General features: G+C 42.2%; 2 protein-coding genes across 2 annotated transcripts in view; one reads left to right on the top strand and one right to left on the bottom strand.

The window, feature by feature from the left end:
* Positions 1-14,647, bottom strand: part of Ltn1 (E3 ubiquitin-protein ligase listerin) — a 59,097-nt gene extending 44,450 nt beyond the window's left edge. Inside the window, exons 1-11 of the mRNA XM_084595613.1 lie at positions 14,466-14,647; positions 13,692-13,907; positions 12,406-12,504; positions 11,228-11,458; positions 9,893-9,945; positions 8,895-9,072; positions 8,345-8,515; positions 6,086-6,276; positions 4,360-4,507; positions 2,342-3,097; positions 822-1,026 (exon numbers count right to left, since the gene is read on the bottom strand). Coding sequence (XP_084451739.1) covers positions 822-1,026; positions 2,342-3,097; positions 4,360-4,507; positions 6,086-6,276; positions 8,345-8,515; positions 8,895-9,072; positions 9,893-9,945; positions 11,228-11,458; positions 12,406-12,504; positions 13,692-13,907; positions 14,466-14,510 — 2,293 coding nt within the window. The 5' untranslated portion in view covers positions 14,511-14,647. The remainder of the gene's footprint in view (positions 1-821; positions 1,027-2,341; positions 3,098-4,359; positions 4,508-6,085; positions 6,277-8,344; positions 8,516-8,894; positions 9,073-9,892; positions 9,946-11,227; positions 11,459-12,405; positions 12,505-13,691; positions 13,908-14,465) is intronic.
* Positions 14,648-14,654: 7 nt separating this feature from the next.
* Positions 14,655-19,489, top strand: kri (uracil phosphoribosyltransferase krishah). The gene is made up of 8 exons (XM_084595630.1): positions 14,655-14,745; positions 14,980-15,206; positions 15,318-15,360; positions 15,475-15,544; positions 15,621-15,683; positions 15,756-15,917; positions 16,699-16,797; positions 18,915-19,489. Exons 2-8 carry the CDS (start codon positions 15,046-15,048, stop codon positions 19,019-19,021), a joined length of 705 nt encoding a protein of 234 aa, XP_084451756.1. The 5' UTR covers positions 14,655-14,745; positions 14,980-15,045; the 3' UTR covers positions 19,022-19,489.
* The last annotated feature ends 1,159 nt before the right edge of the window (positions 19,490-20,648 follow it).

The following is a 20,648-nucleotide window of genomic DNA, read 5'->3' as shown; positions in this document are numbered from 1 at the left end:
AGAAATCTGACTCCACATGGAGATCTGTTAGTGACGTGCGAGCAAATGGCATGCCAGAGAAGACAAAAGGGTGATGGGGCCTTCCGCAGGATTATCTGTATGCATGCCATCGTCCCCCTCGCCATTATGTGTCTGTTGCAATGGTGCTGCCACCATCTTTTTGTTGGCACTCCCCATCCGCAATTCCTGCTCATACCACTCATAAGGCAAGTAAAAGTAAGGCTTTCACTGCAAATAAGTAAATAGTTTTGAGGAATCATATTTGTCAGAACAGCTTTCAAATGAAGGCTTCCATAAACACAATCAACCCTCCACTTATGCAATTAGGACCAGCATGCAGAAGCATTCCAAGAGCACAAATCTTTCTTCTACTATTCTTCACTCTATCTACAATGCCCAACATTCAATAACAAACTCGGCAAAAGCTGTGATCCTTTTTCTTTACACGCTTTCTGTTAAAAACATTATTCAGGGAGCTGAGGATAATGTGCATAAGACATCCCCGCCTCCTGCAATTGTGTCATCAACACTGCAAACAGCCCTGTCCATGAAGATAGAACGTTTAACCTGTATAACATCACAGGCCTGCGAAACTGATGACAACTAAAACTGAGCATACTCTAAGCTCACAAGCGACTGTATTATACTGTTCTAGGAATTTAGGCGTAGAAGAGTGTACGAGAGAGGTGCAGGTGAGAGTGAATAGATGAAGTGAATTATTAAGTGAATGAAGCAATATAAAATGCACATTGCATGTCTCTGCACCTGTTAAAGAGTTTACGCAAGCGTGAGATATGCACTTAAAGCATGGCCACAGGTACCAGAGAGGTTGCCCATCTCCAGGCTTGCACGAAGTGACCGCCAGACCAGCTCCGATTCTGAAGAAGAACTTGGGACAAGTTTCTGAGACAGCTGTAGCAGCTTCTTGGCCAGGCTACCACTCCTCAGCCACTCCTGGATGCCTGCGTGACTTCTCCAGCAATCCAGGGACTTTTCCAAAAGTACAGCTAAGAGGTGCTCGTTGTCCTGACAATACATCAAATACAAGATGGTGAGCCCGGTCCAGAGCCAGAACACATGACAACTGACAAGACAGCCGTTCCAATCACCAACCGCATCTTTCGCAGTGCTGGTTTTTTTACCATGGCATAATTATGAATCATTCTGGAGCAAGGAAGGAAAATTTAAAGCATCCATGATACACCTTCCTGCTATTCTTGCCACAGCAAAGAAAAAGATGTAAACATCTCAGCACCTAACCTAACATTAGCTGTTGTTATTATAGTACCGTTAGTTGCAATGCTAGAGTGCATCCCATTTGATCACCGAGAGCTAACGTTTTCTGTGGTAACCGATTGGAGTGCCACAATGACCCGTTTGTTCCCAGAAATCACTTTGCCCACAGCAAGATTTGGCAACGCAGTTTATTCAAACATGTTCATTACATGCAAAGCCTGGAGACCTTTCGTAATTTAGTGCTATGCCTGTCATGACAGACCATGCCAACACACTACGGTATTATCTGCACAAGCACACTAATCCTCGCACCTTCAAAGTCGAGGAAATAAAAATTTTTGACATAATTGTCTTATCAACACACAGTTTATACACTGCAGAAAGCAACAAGCATGCACATAAAACACCGCCTTTAGTTCGACACTTTTTTTATCTGCATAAAAGCCTTGCTAATAATGCTTAAAGGGACCAGCAACTGAATGTTAAAGGATTTCTCTGCAGGGTTTCATAATATTGTGTCAATCTCTTTAACTGATTTTTCACGTAACATTATTTAAAGTGACCTTTCTCTGGCACAAAGAGCCATTCTTTGAAATACTCGGAATTATTTTTAAAATAAAACGGCAAAACCCAGAAAACTGAAACTGTGTTTTGACAAAGCTCTGCAAGGTTAATCTTATCTCACTATCCATACCTTTTATTATTCTTTCTTTAAGAAAGCATAATGACGCTCTGTTCACTCACCATGCTCCTTCCAACAAAATTCTATTCAGCACTGGTTTTAATTCAAGATAAATACCCAATTTATAGACTACCTTAGGTTCCCGTGGTTGAATATTTCAACTCAAAACTTACAGTTCCCTTTCATAATTCATTTCCTGAAGACTTTTTGTTTAATGATCTGTCTAAGGGCACCCCATATTAAAACTGCAATGGGGTCTTTATAAAACCATACTGAAATCATTACAGAGAAAAAGTCATAAGAGCTCTCTCTGTAGACACAATATACCTTAGCACTGCTATCACAAAAAACACTGACATTGTGCTTTTTATTCCCATTTTCTTTTTTAGGTTCCTTGGAATATTCGAATGCTGCGCCACTTACCAACACAGTAGAATTGAAGAGCTCAGCTGCTTCTGTAGTGCTAGTGCTAAGCGAACCAATCAACAAGCAGTTCGCAATATGGCCGTGGTACTCTTCCAAACAGTCTTCATGTGCAGCTGCGGCGATGTCACTCACAAGTGACCGAAACAGGTTGAAAAATTCACAAGCCGGACTGTTTTCCGCACTGAACTCAACACCAACAGCACGCAGCACTGCCCCAATGAAAGCAGCCGAGCTTGAGACACGCAAAATTTCTGAGGTCGCTTCGAGATACACCAAACTCTCAGCGCTGCCAGGATTGGTCCTCGCCTTTTTCAGCACTTCAGCACAGACCTTAGTGGTGTTTTCCATTGCAACTGGAAAAGCCTCCACGGAAGACGCTCGAGCATCAAAGTTCAAGCAGCTTCCCTTAAACTGCACTGCAGAATTTGAGTCTTCAGGCGTGACCAATGTGACCTTCATTTGGCTTCTCGGACTTGCTGGTGGTGAATGAATGGAGCCAAGAAGCTTCGTAAGGCGGCGCAGCAATGCACCATTGGGAGGCGACAGTGAGACGATCTCGAGACTCAGTTCTAACAGCCTGCACCACACAAGCTCAAGGCACTCTTGGTAGGATGTTTTGGCGGTTGGCTCAGCGTCGTTGGCGAGAAATTTTTGCACCAGGAAAGCGTGCAGACTGGCAACTTCATAGTAGAGCCGCGTTCCTGAAAGGCGGCTTGAGGAGTCCACGAGGCAAACTCTCAGCACTTCCAGGAGCTGCATTTTAGAGGGTTAAAAAAAAAAAAAAAAAAAAAAGAGGAGGAGGGGGGGGGGGGAAGTAGTGCCTATGTAAAAGTGAAAGGGGAAAAGTGTCCCACAGCAAATGACCAAAATGCGCAACACAAAACACCCATCATACGAGTAAAGTCTAAACACATTTATGTTGTCAACAGGGTGTCTGTCTCAACACAGTTTGTGCAGAACTCATTCAAAATGCTGAGGGTTTGAAAGTGTTGGCTTCATACAGAGAAAGGACTAGAGCTTTGTTTAAAACTAGCACTTTCCAAACTCTCAGGATGATATACCAACTGGACCTAGTAGCTGCTTTTCTGTGATTCAAAATGAATTCGAATTATCTTTGCATTAACTTCCTACACTTCTTTTTGTCTTGCATACCTAAACAATGAGATTTAAGTAGGCATTTCAATGCGTCAAAAGCAGTTTGGACCTAAAGAACAAAAATAAAAAAAGGACGATGCTTTTAATAACTGATCAAAAGCCTGTTACTTCCCTTAAGATCCCAATATGCTTCCTAATATACAGAAACGCACTATCGCGATTAGAATGACCCAGAAATGGGTGCAATTCCAGGCTGAATGGTGGCATACAATAACCATAAATTTAACTGCTATCTTACAGTAAAACCTTGTCATGGCATACTGGCTAATCCGGCAGTTTCACTCAAACATATAGCTGCATAAAATCGCCAACTAAGCTTACACCAAACCTCATGCATTTTGACTGCATACGGCACAGTGGCTTATTGCAGATTTATATGTTAATTCGTACCTATCATCCCATACAGGGCTAAAGGAGTGTCTCGTAAAACATGCCCTAAAGTGAACAAAATCTTTCGTGTATGCCCTCCTTTGTGAAATATGTCATGTATCGACCTTTACCCAGAAAGTGGAAATATTTGAGCCATTTTAGGCTAGGGCATACTGCTGCTTTGTAAATAAGTTCTTTTATGGTCCCACAAAGTATGCCTTAATGATGTTTTGCTCCAACTCTGCTTCAACTGACTTGTTCGCCAGTGCAGTTTGAATCAAGCTGATTAAGATACAACCACGCAACTTCAATAGGTATCTTCTAAAAAAAAAAAAAGAAAAAAAAAGCTTTCCTTCGCGTTCTCTGTCCATTCTCTCTTATGCGCTTCGTGTTCTCTCTGAGCACTTCTCTCTCGGATGCATCAGTTTAGCAATTTCCTATTTCTTTAGAAAGGCCAGCTTCACTCTGGCTCAAGCTTGGTCCCACGATACCTGCTCCTGTAGAATGTGGCTGCGGACAAGGGTGGCGTTCTCATCCCGTGCCAGGTGCCGTGTGAGGACGTAACGAAGGCACTCCATGAACGCTTGGATGACAGCGTTGCACTCGGCAGCAGAACCTTGGACTTTTGGGCTCATCAGCCTGGAAACAGTGAGAAAGGCACGTGGAACAACACACATACAGTGCCACAGAGCTCATTAGAAACACCTGACATACATAAGGCACAACAGTATTCAGAACTGAACAAGTTGATGGTCCTTCAGGATGATGTCCTGGCACAACACCAGACAAAGGACAAACAAAGGAGGACATGTACATTGACTAACATCTGAAGAGACACAAAGCAATAAAAACAAATGTGCACACAGCAATGTTCAAACCATGCGCCTTTTCTTTGTGAACAAGTTCTCAGTTACTAGATTGCATCTGCGTCATCCTTTGCTATGCTATGCCCTTGCCTACTGTCATGCTGCAGCATGATGCTGATCAGACAGAAGTAACTGTTGTCAAAAGGAGTTTGTTCTTAAGACTCGCTACAACTCTTGTGTTGCATGCAACCTGATTTCATTTTTTCCTGCAAGACAAACAACTACTTAGGTTCAACGTGTGATAAACTACAACTGGAAGTCAATCAAGACAGGTTGGAGGTGCCAGCCCACATTTTCTAAAATGTAATGCACTGTGTGTCAACCATTTTACGGCATGGTCCGTACATAATATAGCTACAACGATGAGCTCACAAAAATTGTGATATGCGCCACAATCCCAGATCACCAAAACCATCATGGTATGCCTTATTGTACCTTATGCATATTCTTGTATGCATTACGTATGCCGCTGTAGATGCACGGAAATATCAGATATCGCTTTAATGACGAATTTTCTGGAGGAACCTTGGCACACTTCTGATGAAATTCCCGTCAAGGGTGGTTAAAGGTTTGACCATCTTGTTTTTGGTCCAATCCTTACTCCACCCAACCATGGCGGCCATGTGGTGAAACACAAATAAATAGTTTATTTTAAGTCCTTACTCCACCCAACCATGGCGGCCATGTGGTGAAACACAAATAAGTAGTTTATTTTACGTGGTTGGTTAGAAAAGAAAATTAGAGAGTGTTACACAAAAAAAGAAATTACTTTCGTGCTCTGCATGTTATCAGTATAATCTGCGAGTAAGGAGCCTTCCAAGGCGCGCAATTCCAATCTCTCAACAACAGGGTCCTGCAACTTCTTCTGACCGGTTGTCTGCCAGCTACTGCTGAGAAGTGTCTCTGAACGCAGCATAAAGGTAATACATACTCAAAGACAAAAAATTATTACAGTGAAGGTAAATATATAGTGTAAGCGTTGCCATGCCCCATCATTGGACTGTGTTTACAGCTATTTAGAATAAAGAACAAAGGGGAACACACCCCAGGGTATGGGCTAATATTTTGTTTAAATGTTGTGAATCAGGCAAAAAAAAAAGCATTACAGAAAAAAAGGCACACGAAGTTGATTCAAACAGATGTTTCAGCGCTGTGATATGTAGCATTAATGCACTGTGCCACAGAAACGACGAAAGATGTCTGGCTTTCAAAGACGCTCTTATTGGTTTAACAAAATTTCTGCTATTTGCCACCAGGTGAGACTGCTCAGAGAACCCTACCATTGAGAGAACAGAATCATGCTTCCCAGCCCCCTATTAAAAATCATAGACCGCTAAAAAACTCAACTCACCCTTCCCGAAAGCTGTCAAAGAACAGCTTGTAAAACTGGATGCCAGTCCCTATGACCTCGGCGGGGACAAGGCTCAAAAATGGAAGCAGGTTTGGATAAATGTGTACGGCACTCCCGAAGCCACCGCTCTTTAGCACTTTCCACAGCTGCGGTAAGACAGCCTTTCTGGCATCTACGTGTGTCCAACAGTCCTAAGGAAGAAAAGAAAAGGGAAATTTTTACACTCTGCCAATCCTAAACTTAACTGAGGCTGCTGTGGCAATAAAAGGAAACAAGCAAAGTCATACAAGGCCCCAATCATAAGCACAAAATATGGACACACTCTGCCCTGCCAACTACAGTAAAAGCTCGTTAATTCAAATTCCACGGGGCCGCCAGGCCAGTTCGAATTAACCAAAATTCGAACAAATGAAAGTGAGAAAAAATGAAGGCGTTTGATGCCCGGAGGGCACGAAAAACATTTATTTAGCAAAAAAGTCTGTTATCATCTTCTGCTTCTTCTCTCTGAGGGCTACCGTACTCACTCGGTCTTCTAGCATGCGAATGCGACGCAGGGAGTCTCCTTCCCCCTCTTCAAAGCTGAAGAAAAGGCGCGCGACATTCAGCGCTCCCATAACTTCTGCCGCGGATGGACGCACGGGCTCTTGCTCCTCGTCGTCGTCCTCGTCTTCTGCCTCTTCTGGGACAGACTGCTCCATCGAATTTCAAGAGCCATTTTTTAAACAATTCGCCCGTCATCCACGCCTTGCTGTTGGCGGAGTATTCCGTCGGCAGCGTCCTAATGTTCTTGAAACATCTAGGCTTATGTGCCTTGCCGACAACAAAAAGAGGGACCTTCTCCGTCCCGGTCATATTAGCGGCAACCAGAACAGTAATCCGCTCTTTGCTTCGCTTGCCGCCAGCGCAGCTGTCCCCTTTAAATGTTACTGTTCTGTCGGGCTGGAGCTTATAAAACAAAGCCGTCTCATCAGCATTGAATATATCATGTGCCGAGTAGCTTTCTAAGTACTGCTGCAGAGCACCGCTTCGCCACGTGGCACAAGTTTCTGCATCCACTTCTTTGGCTTCTCCAGACAACACCCGGAAGACAAGATTATGTCTGTCTCTAAAGCGGTGAAACCATCCTTCGGAGGCGACAAAATCTTCCACATTCAAGCGCAGGGCGAAATCGGCCGCCTTCGCCATGATAATTGGGCCGCTCAGTGGAATGTCAGCGCTTCTCATTTCTTTCACCCACGTGATCACAGCGGTCTCAATTTCCGGATACTTGGCTAACCGAAGCCTTTTTCTGTTGCTGGCGAAATCTTCGGCTTCATAGGCATCCTCGATGGCCTTCCTATTTCGGACGTACGTCGACAACGTGCTTGGTGGAATCCCGTGCTTTTTCGCGATTTCCACTTTGCTGGCGTTCCGTTCATCCACCTCGCGTAAAATAGCCACTTTCTCCTTCACCGTCTTGGCACAGTATTTCCCACGTGAACACATCTCGCGGACACAAGCTCACAACAAGCGGCGTGCAAAACGAGGGCTCACGAAATGCAACACGAAACCGTGGTCGATAACACTAAAACGTCGTTCCTCAAAGGAGTCGCGGCAGGAAAGACTGTTTAGTACTTGTTCTAGCACCCTAGCGGCGCCCCGATGGTTGTGCCATCTATCGTTCTGCCGTGAAAGCTTCCAACGATGGTTTTTAACAGCGCCACTTGGCGGCGCGCAGTTCGAATTATGGGTGGCGGCGCCAATTTTTGAGTGAATTAACGAGCTGTTACGCGCATAGACTTCTATGCACTGCGGACCGGACCACGATGACTATTTCGAATTATCCAAAATTTCGAATTAACGAGTTGTGAATTAACGAGCTTTCACTTATACTGGAGGCATACTATGTACATGCACACACGAAATCATCAAATAGAAATATGCTGCCATACTTATGCAAGAAGGATTGCCATCAGGTGTCTAGGGCAATTGGATGTGGCGTGAAACACAGCCTGTTTGACCGGATGTGCATCAGCCATGAATAATTTGCACCACATACAAAGAGGGATAACGCTCAAAGCCACAACAATGAAAAACTGCGCTAAAAATCTCCTGCACTTTTGATCTCAAAGCAGTAACAGTTCCAGGTAAGCACAGCACCTGACATCAGATAGTATTTCTTCACTGCAAACCTCACAACAGTCAAAATTTCAATAAAACAAAGTAAACAACGACAACAAATGTGACTTGGAAGGGCATGGAATGCAATGCAGCCCATACCTGGAGAGCCGACACAACACACAAGGCTGCCTCCCAGATGGGCACAACTACCGTCGGATCATTCTCTGCCAAGGATCCCAGCGTGAGAGTGCAAAGTTTGGCCCCGTATGTCTTGCGGACGTGATCCACCTGGCTCAGGGACGACGCCAGGTTGTACCAGGACTTGCGAACCTGCATAGCATCGAAGAACCATAAAGCATAAAAACTCTACCTGCTAAAAGACAGACACACTGACATCACAGCACAGAACAAAGAGTTAACGTTTACGAAGGCAGGACCCAAAATTGCCTGTGTAAGGCAATAAATGTAGTGGACACACGTCAGCATAAGCTGCATCCTGAAATGCATTCATGCACACGCACATGTCAATACTCGCTAAAGTGTTAATAAAAATAGAAGAACTGCTTATGTCGCATATCTCTGGTGGCACTTTGAAAACCTACCTGAAAGTGTGCATTCCAAGTGCTTTACAAAGCAGAAAAAAAAAATCTGGACGCCTACTTCGTGCCATAAATGGTAGTAATATGAAGGATCTATGCAATCCACTCACGGTAATTTCTTTGTGCTTGGCCATTTTCCAGAACTTGGGTTCTTTAAGGATGGAGTCCAGTAAATTTATGGAAGACTCGGGAAGTGGTGAGAGGTACTCGAGGGCCATCTTCAAGCCCAGCAAAGAGCAGGAAAGCCATCTGTGGTACTTAGCTTCTCGCTCTTCTTGGGAAAGCTCTCTGGTGACAAAACAAACACAGACGTAGTACACGACTAGGCTTACGGACAGTCTGTTTCCAAGCTGCTCATTTGGGCCCTTGCCTTTTATCATCAGACCACACGCGTTTAGCAAATTTCAAACGCTTTTTTTTCTTCAGTCGGAACTGACAAAATTCTCACCATTATCGAATGGCGAGACTTCAAGAGCGGCAATGCGGCAAACTTAGTTTACACCTAAGATCATCCAAGAATCTTCAGTTTATCAAATGCATGGTAGTGTAACAAAAAACACAAAAGTATTTGTTTATTTTCTTGTGAGCCTCAAGCATTTGCACGAGTGAGGCATTGCATGAGGGATGGGGTGCATCAATATGTTTTTCAATCAACAAACGTAATAACTAGATTAAAACAATTAGAGGAAGAAAAACTGGTAAAGACTGATTATAAAATTGAGCACTAGGCACAAACTGGAAGAAACAAAAACAGTATGATACTAAGCAAAACTATCAAAATCCATCAGCAGCAAAAGATTAATATATACGTAAAAGGAAAAAAATAAGATAGGTAATGGTAAGGCCGCTAAGTTTGGAAGAAAATTCTTTTATAACTGTGAAAAATATCTTTAATATGATCATCAGCTCTTTTTTTTTTTTTTTTGCTAATTTCATTATGACTACCAAAAACTACATATGTAGAACTAACCAGGACGCTCATTACCACAGGTTCATGTTGGAAGCCAGGCTGCTGATAAAGAATAACAGAAGACATCCAAAGCCCCATTTATCAGCAAGCATCAGTAAAACTTTCACCCAGGGTCTTCCAACAAACGAGTGCACTTACTTGTAATCTGGAACAGTGTCCACTGTTTGTTGTAGGATAACATCACTTATGTACTGAAAGAAAAGAGAGAACACCATTAAAACAAGGGAAGAATAGCCTTACACTAAAGGTAATTAAAAAAGAATGCAACCTTTAAAAGCACGCTGATACAACAGAAAAAAAAAAAAAAAAAAAAAAAAAAAGCAGTCACGCAATTTTATCTAGGAAATGCAAGAATTTGCTTATTTTTAACATTAAACTTCATTTTCACCTAACATTCTCATTTAAAATACTCGGGACCCTTAAAATCCCATATTACAGGGTAGGCATTGGCTATTAAACAACTAGTGAAAGCAAACAGCTTTTTTTCTGCTTACATGCTCACCTGTTAGCACTACAGCTTCACATCAAAAGCAAAACATTAGCGTAGACAACCTCATCACATAGGTTGGTTAACTACCATTCAGTTTCGGGCAGGCCCTCAATAGGCTTTAACATCATGCATACCGAAGCAAATAGAAGTGTGTTTCAAGCAAGCTAAGTTCAAATATCCCACATTCCATAGGTATGCTAAACAGGTAATGCAAAATTTCTAGTAGGAAAAGTGATCTGTAAAAGGCAATCAGTTCAGTTCAGTACAGTCGTTCAGTAGTGTCCGACTCTTCGTGACCCTATGGACCATGTCACGCCACGCTTTCCGGTCTCTCACTATTTTCCTAACATCACATAACTTCATCTGCAGCGCCTCGAGGATGCCATCTAACCATCGCGTTCGCTGTCTACCCCTTCTCCGGTGACCCTCAACCTTTCCTAACATCAAATCTTTCTCCAGCGACTCCTCTCTTCTCATCAGATGACCAAAGTACCTGAGCTTTAACTTTAGAATTTGACCCTCCAATGAGCAGTCAGGGTTTATGGTCGACAAAATATAGACTGATTTGATCTTCTGGTCGCCCAAAGAACTCTCAAGAGTCTCCGCCAGCACCACAATTCAAATGTGTCAATTCTTCGGCGGTCAGCCTTCTTCACAGTCCAACTCTAAAACTCTGGCATGCCAGCTGACATTTATGTATGCCTTTATCAGCAAAGCAATAACCAGTGTTCTTGCCTTGTACTTTCCCTCAAGGTGCGTAAAATACAAGCTATAAAAATGAGTTCAGGTATCATTGTCCACAAAGTTAATCAACACAGTACACTCAAGTATAAACATTTTGAAAGGGGCAAAGAAAAGAGAAGAAGCACCCAGAAACACTGGAACCATAGAAGATGAAATAATTGCCTTAAATATATCTGAGTAAAGAGACTGACCATCAACACATATAGAGCAAGGCAGGGTTCCTGTCTGTAACTACTTACAGTGAACAGCTCCTGGCTGAAGAACTGAAACACCTGGACCTGCTTCTCGCTGGAGAAGGCTGCCTCAAATGAAGCCCTGGCCGCACTCGCAGCTGGTGCAAATGGGTCGCTCTGAGAGATGAGCCAAGTGCCAATGAGTGCCTTGGTGTGGGGGGCAAGGTCTCTTCTAACCCGCTGACAGATGACCTCTTGGACGCGGTGCGTAGCTTCTCGCACACGACGGTCATTGTCCTGTGCCAAGAAATCCGGTCACCAACATTACACGTGTGTGTTTGCACGTGAAATCATGTTGCGATGCTTGAAATGTGCTCCCACAGTGGCTCAGCCATGGCAGTCATAGTATTTTTACAGAGATGATATACAAAAATGCCTTAAACATACAATGCAATCAGACAAAATTACAGCTTCATCAGGCTATTAAAATATATTTATGCATAATAAATTCTTTCCCTTGCCTCCTGGAGCTCCTCTACAATAAAAATTCAGCTGACAATGTTGCTTAGTAAAATATTTCACCCTGTCAGAGGAAAAAGAAGTCACAGCAACAAACAGCACTTCCCTGGCACTGTGTAAAACTTCACAATGTCCATCTTTATGTCTTGTTCTAGAAAAAAACAACTCTTCGTCTCAACATGACATCACTCTGGCATTATGTCTAGCACGAATCTCAAAGGTAGCCAGCATGACTTACTTGTGGAAAACAGTGTTATAGAAACTTTAAAAAAAAAAAAATGTGAAACTTGCATGCATAATCATATAAGCGCTGCTGCAAAGGGTTTCCTATCAAAATGATAGAAACTAGTATGTTTTTATGACCACCATGTATGACCCACAGTATGCCCACCATGAATCTTACAGAGAAGCAATAAGCAATAATTAGAGTAGAAGTAATGATGAGTAAGGGTTGGCAATATTAATTTCACATCTCCCAAGTGTATACACCAATTGTATGAACTTCTTAACAGAATACTATGCATATTATGACAATGAAAGGCAAATGAAGCCATGGCAGCTTAGCAGTCTGTTGAGTTTCATGTGTCAACAAAGATACCTTTCCTTGCAACCTGTTAAAGACGTCATAGAACTGAATTCATGCCTTGGCAATCCTGCATTACACTGACCCTAACCCACATTCATCACAGTGAATAAAGCAACAACACTGCACGAGTTGGAGTTACCAATGAGAGCTTGTTGTATAGGCGAGGCCAGAAAGGGAGCGCTCCTTTGACAAGTTCCACATCTTTCTCCTTCACAAGATCAAGGAGTTCTTGCAGAGCCTGAAACAGCCACAGATAAAAACTCAGTTACTGTAAAGTAGAGTTGTTTCTAACATGTGTCAAAATGAGTCTTCACACTAGCGATATTACTATAAAGAAGATGTAAGAAGGCAAGGTTGTATGCAGTGGAGCAGGAACAAGACACGAGAGCAGAGACGCAAGTTAGCTGTTGAACAAGCTGTCATTCAGCTTTCAAACTACTCAAGTGTGCTTATAAGTCCACGAGAACATATAATGTTCCTTCGAATGTAAAATAATTATCTTTAATTAATATCAGCAGTGAACAGTTACTCACCCTTTAGAACTCTGATTTAATATTACTGCAGAAATTACACTTTCTCCCCTTGTTTGCACTAGTAAAAATAATCTGCGCACAAAATGGCAGTGCTACATCTCAGAAAATATAGACACATTATTTAAATCATTAATTTATCTCCTTAATCATAAACTTCATTAATTAGGCATGTCTCAAATTATTTTATTCGTGTTAATAAATTAGCAGGATTTGTAAAGCACTAAGCTGCCAAACTAATAGGCATGCCAATGATATTGCGGGGTAATTTTTATTTGATCTATCAAAGCAGCCCTAAACTATCTCCTGTCAAATTGGCATTCCTTCCTTCCCCTTCCACTAAAGGCTCTCTCTTCTCACCTGTGCCAGCATGCTGAAACCTACAAGTATGACCAGTCACTTGCAATGTTGCTAATTTTTGGAGAATTGTATAGTGCCCCATGGTATACATACCGTGGCATGGCGTACCATGGTCAGGGGTGTTGCTTTAATTTCCATGCCACAGTGAATGTCACAGGTAAAGAACATAGAAGATGACAAAGGTAAAAAAGGAAACAGGAAATACTAGGCAAGAAAGAGTGAAGTCGTTACAGGCCCTCTTTAGTTTAGTTAACGTAACTACTCCTAATAAACGCTGCTCATATTGAGGCCACAGATTGATAACAGGATACAAGATTCATCAAACACAAAAAAAGGCACTCTAAGTACTACAATAAGGGTTCACTAACAACAAAAAGTGCACACATTATTAGTGTCTTTCCATTCTCCAGTACAGCACATATTTTCTCTTATATACCAAATAAATCCTCAGCCTGCTTAGTTTGTTTTTTACTGGGACACAGTTAGGATATGCGTATAGGTGCTGAAAGTATAGTGGCATTTCTGAAACTGTCACCTTCAGCCTTGTGGTTTGGTCTCGCTTGGTGAGCTTGCGCATGACCATTCGGAAGTCGCTATCCACCGTCGAGTCTGCATCGTCGATGACATGCTGTCCTGTTGGTGGTATGTATGCTGGACAGTCGCTTGACAGAGAACTGAAGCCCACAAATCCTGTTAGGCCGGCAGCACCACTGGATGAAAGAAGCTGAGCACTCCTTCCACTGCTAGACGGCTGTGGTGAAGAGAAGCATACAGCGCCCGTCATAAATTAGAAATATCTGTGAAGCATTCGCAACACGCTTGAACTTGAAAGGCGGGGTACAGGACAGTTGAAGCACACGTAATAAATATAACATTACGCCACCGATCTGCTTCCGATGGCGCTAAATATCGAACGACGTTCGTTGGGCAGTCCAAAGTTTGATGCGCACGCACAAGAACATCACTCGAAGCGCACGAAATTCACAATCATGTCTCCAAGCAAAAGGTTGTATTTTCAGATACAGCATTTCCGGCGGGTTCACATTATTTACTAATTGATCCCACTATGAACGAGGTTAGTGGCATATTTGTCAATATGTGTAATACGTGCCACGAATGCTCACTTCAGCTACTCAAAGCGAAAGTGTTAAACAAACGCGCGCTCATCTTAACACAACATGAAACATTGTACTAAATCACGAGTACAGTGTGGCTGAGGTGCAAGGAGATCATGACAAAAAACAGTGACGCCAGAAGCAGCGTGAAACCGGCAGTTAGTTCGCAATCGTCGTACAGACGCTTCACTCACCCGCGTATTGCCCTTCGTTCTCGGTGCCTTCTTATTACCTCCCATGCTCGGAAATTTCGTTGGCTTGGCACGTTGCTTCGATGACAAATGAAATCGTTTGTCGCAGGAAAAATAATCTAAAGCGTCACATATTCCTACATGCGTGAGAAGCACGGTTCGCAACGCACGTAACGCACGGGAGGCAGGAGGAGGAAAGGGAGTGGCATAGAGGGGAGGCTAGCGGAGCCATCAGGCTTGAAGCTAGAATTGAAAAAGCCTAAACGCGTAAACTTCACATTCCGTAAGTAAAACCATTTTTTATATTTAAAAATGTTTTGTTATACAAAAGCGTGATCAAAAAGTACTCACTTTTAAACAATCATCAAGGTTGCATAGCGCAAGCTACCATCCAAAGACATGCAGACAACGTGTTTCGTGCTCTCTGCACTTGTACAGCTGTTCCGCTTTGCGCGAATTTGTTTACAATACAGTGTCATTGCTGTTTACGCTGCACTTCGTTTTCATTGCGTTAAAGGGCCAAAGCCTGAAATTTGGCTAGGCGATCGACTGCTCCTAACTAGCCAGAGAAGATTTCGAGGCCATGACATCAACCGATCAACCAGATGTCGTGAAGAATGCGAACTCGAGGTCTCAAGCAGATATTAAGCCGCTTTCTCCCGACCAGTTTAGGTTTGGCAAAAGACTGAAAATCATTCCTATGAATGATCAAATCAAAGAGCTGCAAACAATCATTCGCGACAAGTAAGCATGTACTCATTAATGACCGCCTTGTTTGTTATGAGCACTCTACTCATTTGCACCGCCTTTGCTCTGCCTTTTCTTATGCTTTGTCGTGTTTTGTTTGCGTTTTAGGAACACTACCAGAAGTGAATTTGTGTTCTACGCTGACAGACTTGTAAGCACCCGCATCTATCAGCTAATCAGAACCTTCTGAGGTGTCTGAACAGTTCTGCCTTAACGGTGCTAAAGGACAGACACCATGTTCATTGGAACTTAAATTTATTTGCAGATTCGGCTTGTAGTAGAAGAAGGGCTCAACCAGCTGTCGTACTCTGAATGTGAAGTGATAACGCCGACTGGTGAGCTAGTGCCCTTGCTTCTGATTGCAGGCGGCGCAACTTTATACTTGAGTCGCTTTGCATGGACTTTTCGCAGGATCTACTTACCAGGGTATAAAGTTTCTCCGAGGCAGCTGTGGCGTTAGCATCGTACGAAGTGGTGAGTACGGCGCAGCAGTGTTATAACATGGGTTATTGTATATTGCGGCGCTGACACAGCTTTGTTCCTCAGGGGAAGCCATGGAGCAAGGCTTGAGGGACTGCTGTCGTTCCATCCGCATTGGAAAAATCCTGATACAGAGTGATGAAGACACACATGAAGCCAGTGTTGTGTACGCCAAGTTTCCAGTCGATGTTCACAGCCGCAAGGTGTTGCTGATGTACCCAATCATGAGTAAGCACTGCCCACATTTGTCTTCTTGTAATGGCTGCGCCCCCGCATTATCATACTCTTTGAAATGGCATTGTTCCTGTAAAAAGACTTGCAAACCCCGTCGACTGAAATTTAAAAATTGAGCGCACCCCATGAAGTTATATACACAGCAAGTTGAAAGATAAATGGCAGAATGCCTGGGATGAAGAACTAAATAACAAACTTCGTTCAGTAAAACCCAGTCTAGGAGAATGGAAGTCCTGCCAGCATCAAGGGTGTTTTGTTGAAGTAACTTTATGCCACCTTAATATCGGACATACATACCTAATTCACAACTACTTCCTCACAAAAGGTGACAAACCTCTTTGCGGAAAATGTGGAGACGAGTTTATGGTAAATCATATATTATATTCATACACAAAACTAAAAAAACTAGGAAAAAGTAACTTCAAACAGTTTTACTAGTAACAAATCCCATTTCACCCAATTTCGCTCTTAGGTGAACATGCACTCGTTGACTACCTCATAGATTTTTAAAGGAAGCAAATGCCTTAAACAATATATAGAGGAAATGACCTGAAATAATAAACACCAACGAATTGTTCACCTCGTGCTTGGCGCATAATAGCAATAGTTCGTTGTGCGCCATTAAACACAGCACATCACTAGACTTGCAGACCTTTATTGGCTCCATTGCTGGCCTCTTTGCAACAACGAACATTTATAGAAATTAACTGCTTATTAATGGTTTTCAGCAGACTAGCCTTTTCTGAAAAGTGCTCATGTTAACTTACTTCCACAGGTACAGGAAACACAGTGAACAAGGCTGTTGAAGTACTGAAGGACCATGGTGTGCACGAAGACAACATTTTCTTATTAAATCTATTCTGCACTCCACATGGTAACTACTTCTGTTTATAAGTATTATCTTCTATCTGTTTTGGCCCTCTTACAGCTCTCACTTAACATGGTGCATGTACATGCGTATAGACATTTAGCATTGGGTAACGTATGAATGATTATCTGTTCTTGGAGCAGATCATTAGGTTCAAAACAGCATTGGGGCACAGACAACTACTTGAGATGAAAAGATCTAGCCCAGAGTAAATATCACATTTTTATTTACTCATGCCACACAGCAGTACTGCGGTTAGGATGGCTCGTAGTTCATGCTAATGTTTAGCTTTTGGCAAAGAAACAACATTGCGGCGCTGCAACTGCTTTGAAAAGTCGTAAATATAAATTTAATTATCCTTCACTGTGAGAAGCAAGGGTATTATGCATTTTCTCTGCAGAATCCTCATAAACTGTCATTGTCACTCTTGTCACTAAACTGTGTAATATGGATGATAATTAGTCCACTGTGACCATTATAAATAGATGTTGTAATTAGTGGCAGACTAAACAATACTAAACAAGCATAATTTCATCTCAAATTTATTCAGAGAATGAAACCAGAGTTGTGCAATTAAAAATGCAAGTAAAAATATTCCCATTCGTCATGTGGTCAAAAAAAAGAAATAAAGCTACATAAATTGTGCAATTGCTCAGGGTTTTTACAAACACTTTTCACATGCATTATGATCAATTTGTTTATTGATAGGAAAGGCAGAGAAGTTGGCTAGAATGATTAAAATCTGGCCTGCTACTCTGCACTGGGGAAGGGGAGAAGATAGAGGATCATGGTGGGTGACGATGTGGAAGAGGACATATGAAAATATATACAGGCACAGCAACTTGTGTTTCAAGTGCCGTGTATTATGAGAGCTTTATTTTAAATATGAGAGTGTTTTCTTGCTTCATTCAAGTTTTAGTTGAAAGATTTTCTGAAAGGTTTATTCTCGGCTTCTCTTACCTTTAATTTTATGAATAACCTGCATGAAATGTTGCTGTTGAAAAATAAGTATTAATTAGATGCATGGTATTTCGAAGATATCTCACCTGATTGGATATGCATACATATATGCATATTTTGGAGATATGTCGAAGAACAACACACAAAAGCTCTTTCAAATTTGTATAATAGACTAGAAATGGTTTTGACTGAAGTAAAAAGCTGTGAGTACATTGCACTCTGGATTTTAGCTACCCAGATTGGTTTACTCTCACCACGTTACTATTAATTTTTCATTGGAAAGCACAAAACACAATCTTTTCAGTATACTTTTTTGTGTTTAGCACATCAGTTGTTTTTTTCCTGCAATATTAAAAAATCTCTCTCATAGCTCATTAATACTCCGAGACCATAAACCCCTTAAGTTCTCATTACTGTTGAAGTAACTGTTTAAGCTTTCCGTTTCCAAAATGCCATATGACCAGAATAATTCTGTTAAAGATGCTGTTTTAGAGAATATGTAAGCTTCATTTGTTCATGCTAGCTCTGAAATGATCAACCCTTTTATTTTGCAGTTTTTTTTGTTTTGTTTTACTGCACATCAGTTACTAACTTTGTAGCATGTGTTATCTAGACAGCATTCTTTAAAAAGATGCCCAAATTAGAAATTGCAGTATTTGCTAGTCAAAGGAACATTGTTTGATTCTCTGCAGCCCATTAGAGGAGAAAAAGAAGGGTATGACGCAGTAGCATAGGCTGCTGCCAGACATATCAAATAAAGTCCCGCTTAATTTAACCAACCCGCATGAACGTGCCTGCGTGGCCTATGGGTGACGTTAACTCAAGGGTTTTGGCAGGCCGATTCTGATATCCCTTTCTCATATAGAAGAGGCCTGAGTTGGCAGCTTCAGCCAAACGTAATGCCAGGTGACCCTGCTTCCAGTTAGTACTCGGCCACGTCAGCTGCCAGCTACCGCCTACCAGTGCCATGCTCGTGATTTTTCGCTCACAACACCAAAGCCGGATTTTTGGTGAACGGGGTTTCTAAAGCTATCGCATTAACATTGCCATGTTTTGGGCCATTATAAATAAATGCCATTTCTTACCTGTCAGATGGCTAGGCATGTCTAACTTCATGTGACAGTGAACATAGGCAAACTCATGATATGTTGCTCGTTTTTCAGCTGCCAAGTCAGTGATGAGGGCATTCCCAACAATGACAGTCCTCACATCTGAACTCCACCCTGTTGCTCCTAATCACTTTGGCCAGAAGTATTTTGGGACTGATTGATGAACCAGTTATGTTCAGTTTTGCCAATTTTACCGTTCTTTAGGGCTTGCTTGATAGGTGAATCATTTTAGATGCTTTTACAATGCTTGGCTGTTTTTAAGTTATTATATGCAATAAATTATTGCATTTGTTGATATTACATATATATGATCACATAATTTAGTGTGTCATTTTTGTCACTATCATTGGTCATAGAATGAGTGAGTAAAACATTGCCACACTTCCTTTAGCCTCTGCTTAAGCCATGCCAGCTCCATTCAAGACTCTGGGTCACTGCACACAGCATATTTTGGAGGCATGCTGATAGAGTAGCAATGAACTTGCCACTAAGCTTTATTTTGGCAAATATCCTAAGCATTTGGAAGAAAAACTTGAAACAAAGCGAAATTGTGAACGACAAGAATGAGAGGCATTCCTCCCCAAATAAAAGGCTGTCACCACCTCCATCAATATGCCATTTAACCTGGATTGGACTGTACCTAACTTGTTAGAGACCCCCCCTCCCTTTTCGGACCATTTCCAGCAACAGGATAGGACGGGTATCCTGTCGTCCTTTCGCTCAACATGCACAATGGCAGACATATTTTGCTTTGAATAAGAGGAAAAAAAAGATGCAATTTATCATACAGAATATGTCTGCAGTATTGCCGCAGCAATCCTGCTCGAAGTGTGTTGTTTGGAGATGCGAATACAAGTGTTACATCACTAAACGTTGCTACCACTTTGTCGTCGTCTGTGTAACTGTTTCTGATCTTTGTCTTCTTTAGCGTCCAGCGATGCAGGGCATATATGTCACAATATTTCTACGACTCGTGCTGGCCAATTTTGCTTGTTTTAATTTCTAAGCTGAGTCTTAGACGCAAGCCCCGCCGCAGTGGTACAGTGGTTAAGATGCCCCGACTAGTGCCAGAGCACCTGGGTTAGATCTCGACCGCCGGCGGCTGCGTTTCAATGGCAGCGAAATGAAGAGATGTCCGTGTGCTGTACGACGTCAGCATTGTAGTTGCGACTGTAGGAAGAAGCAAAAGGAAATGTATGGGCCTGCTACTGGCTCTGTAATTTCACTTTAAAGATCTCCAGGCGGTCGAAATTACACCTCCACTATGGCTCCTCTTTCTCTCTTTCCACTTTCACTCCCACCTTCCTCTCTTCCCTTACAGTGCGGTTCAGGTGTCCACAGAAACAAGTGCTGCAGGTACTGCATCTTTCTATTCCTGTGAGCCAATTATTATTATTATTATTAGTCCTAAGATGCAAGCAGTTAAGGGTTTCTACAGTATACTGTAATAATTTAAAACTAAAAGGGGCCAGATATTTTTGTCCGAGTTAAAAGAAGTGCACCTTAATATGATCCAAGAATAAATGCTGTTTGCTTTAAGGATGTCTGTGTATACAAAGAGCATTCTGGATTTATTTCTCGATGCAAGTGTAGCTAAATGGTTCAAAAAAACCGGAGAGATCAAATTTTTGTTGTGTGTTCTGTCTTTGGGATGATGGCAAGTGTGTTTGGATGGTACACCATCGCTCCTGTTGCGTGACATTCCTTGGAGCGCATTCAGTGTGGGATTGCAGATGGCAGGAACGCTAGACAAGAACACATCTCGCAGACACAGACACACACAGACAC

The sequence above is a fragment of the Amblyomma maculatum genome, chromosome 1, assembly GCF_055883805.1.
Source record: "Amblyomma maculatum isolate TAMU_Amacu chromosome 1, ASM5588380v1, whole genome shotgun sequence".
In the NCBI taxonomy this organism is placed as follows: Eukaryota; Metazoa; Arthropoda; class Arachnida; order Ixodida; family Ixodidae; genus Amblyomma; species Amblyomma maculatum.
This window is presented reverse-complemented; position numbering and strand designations above follow the sequence as displayed.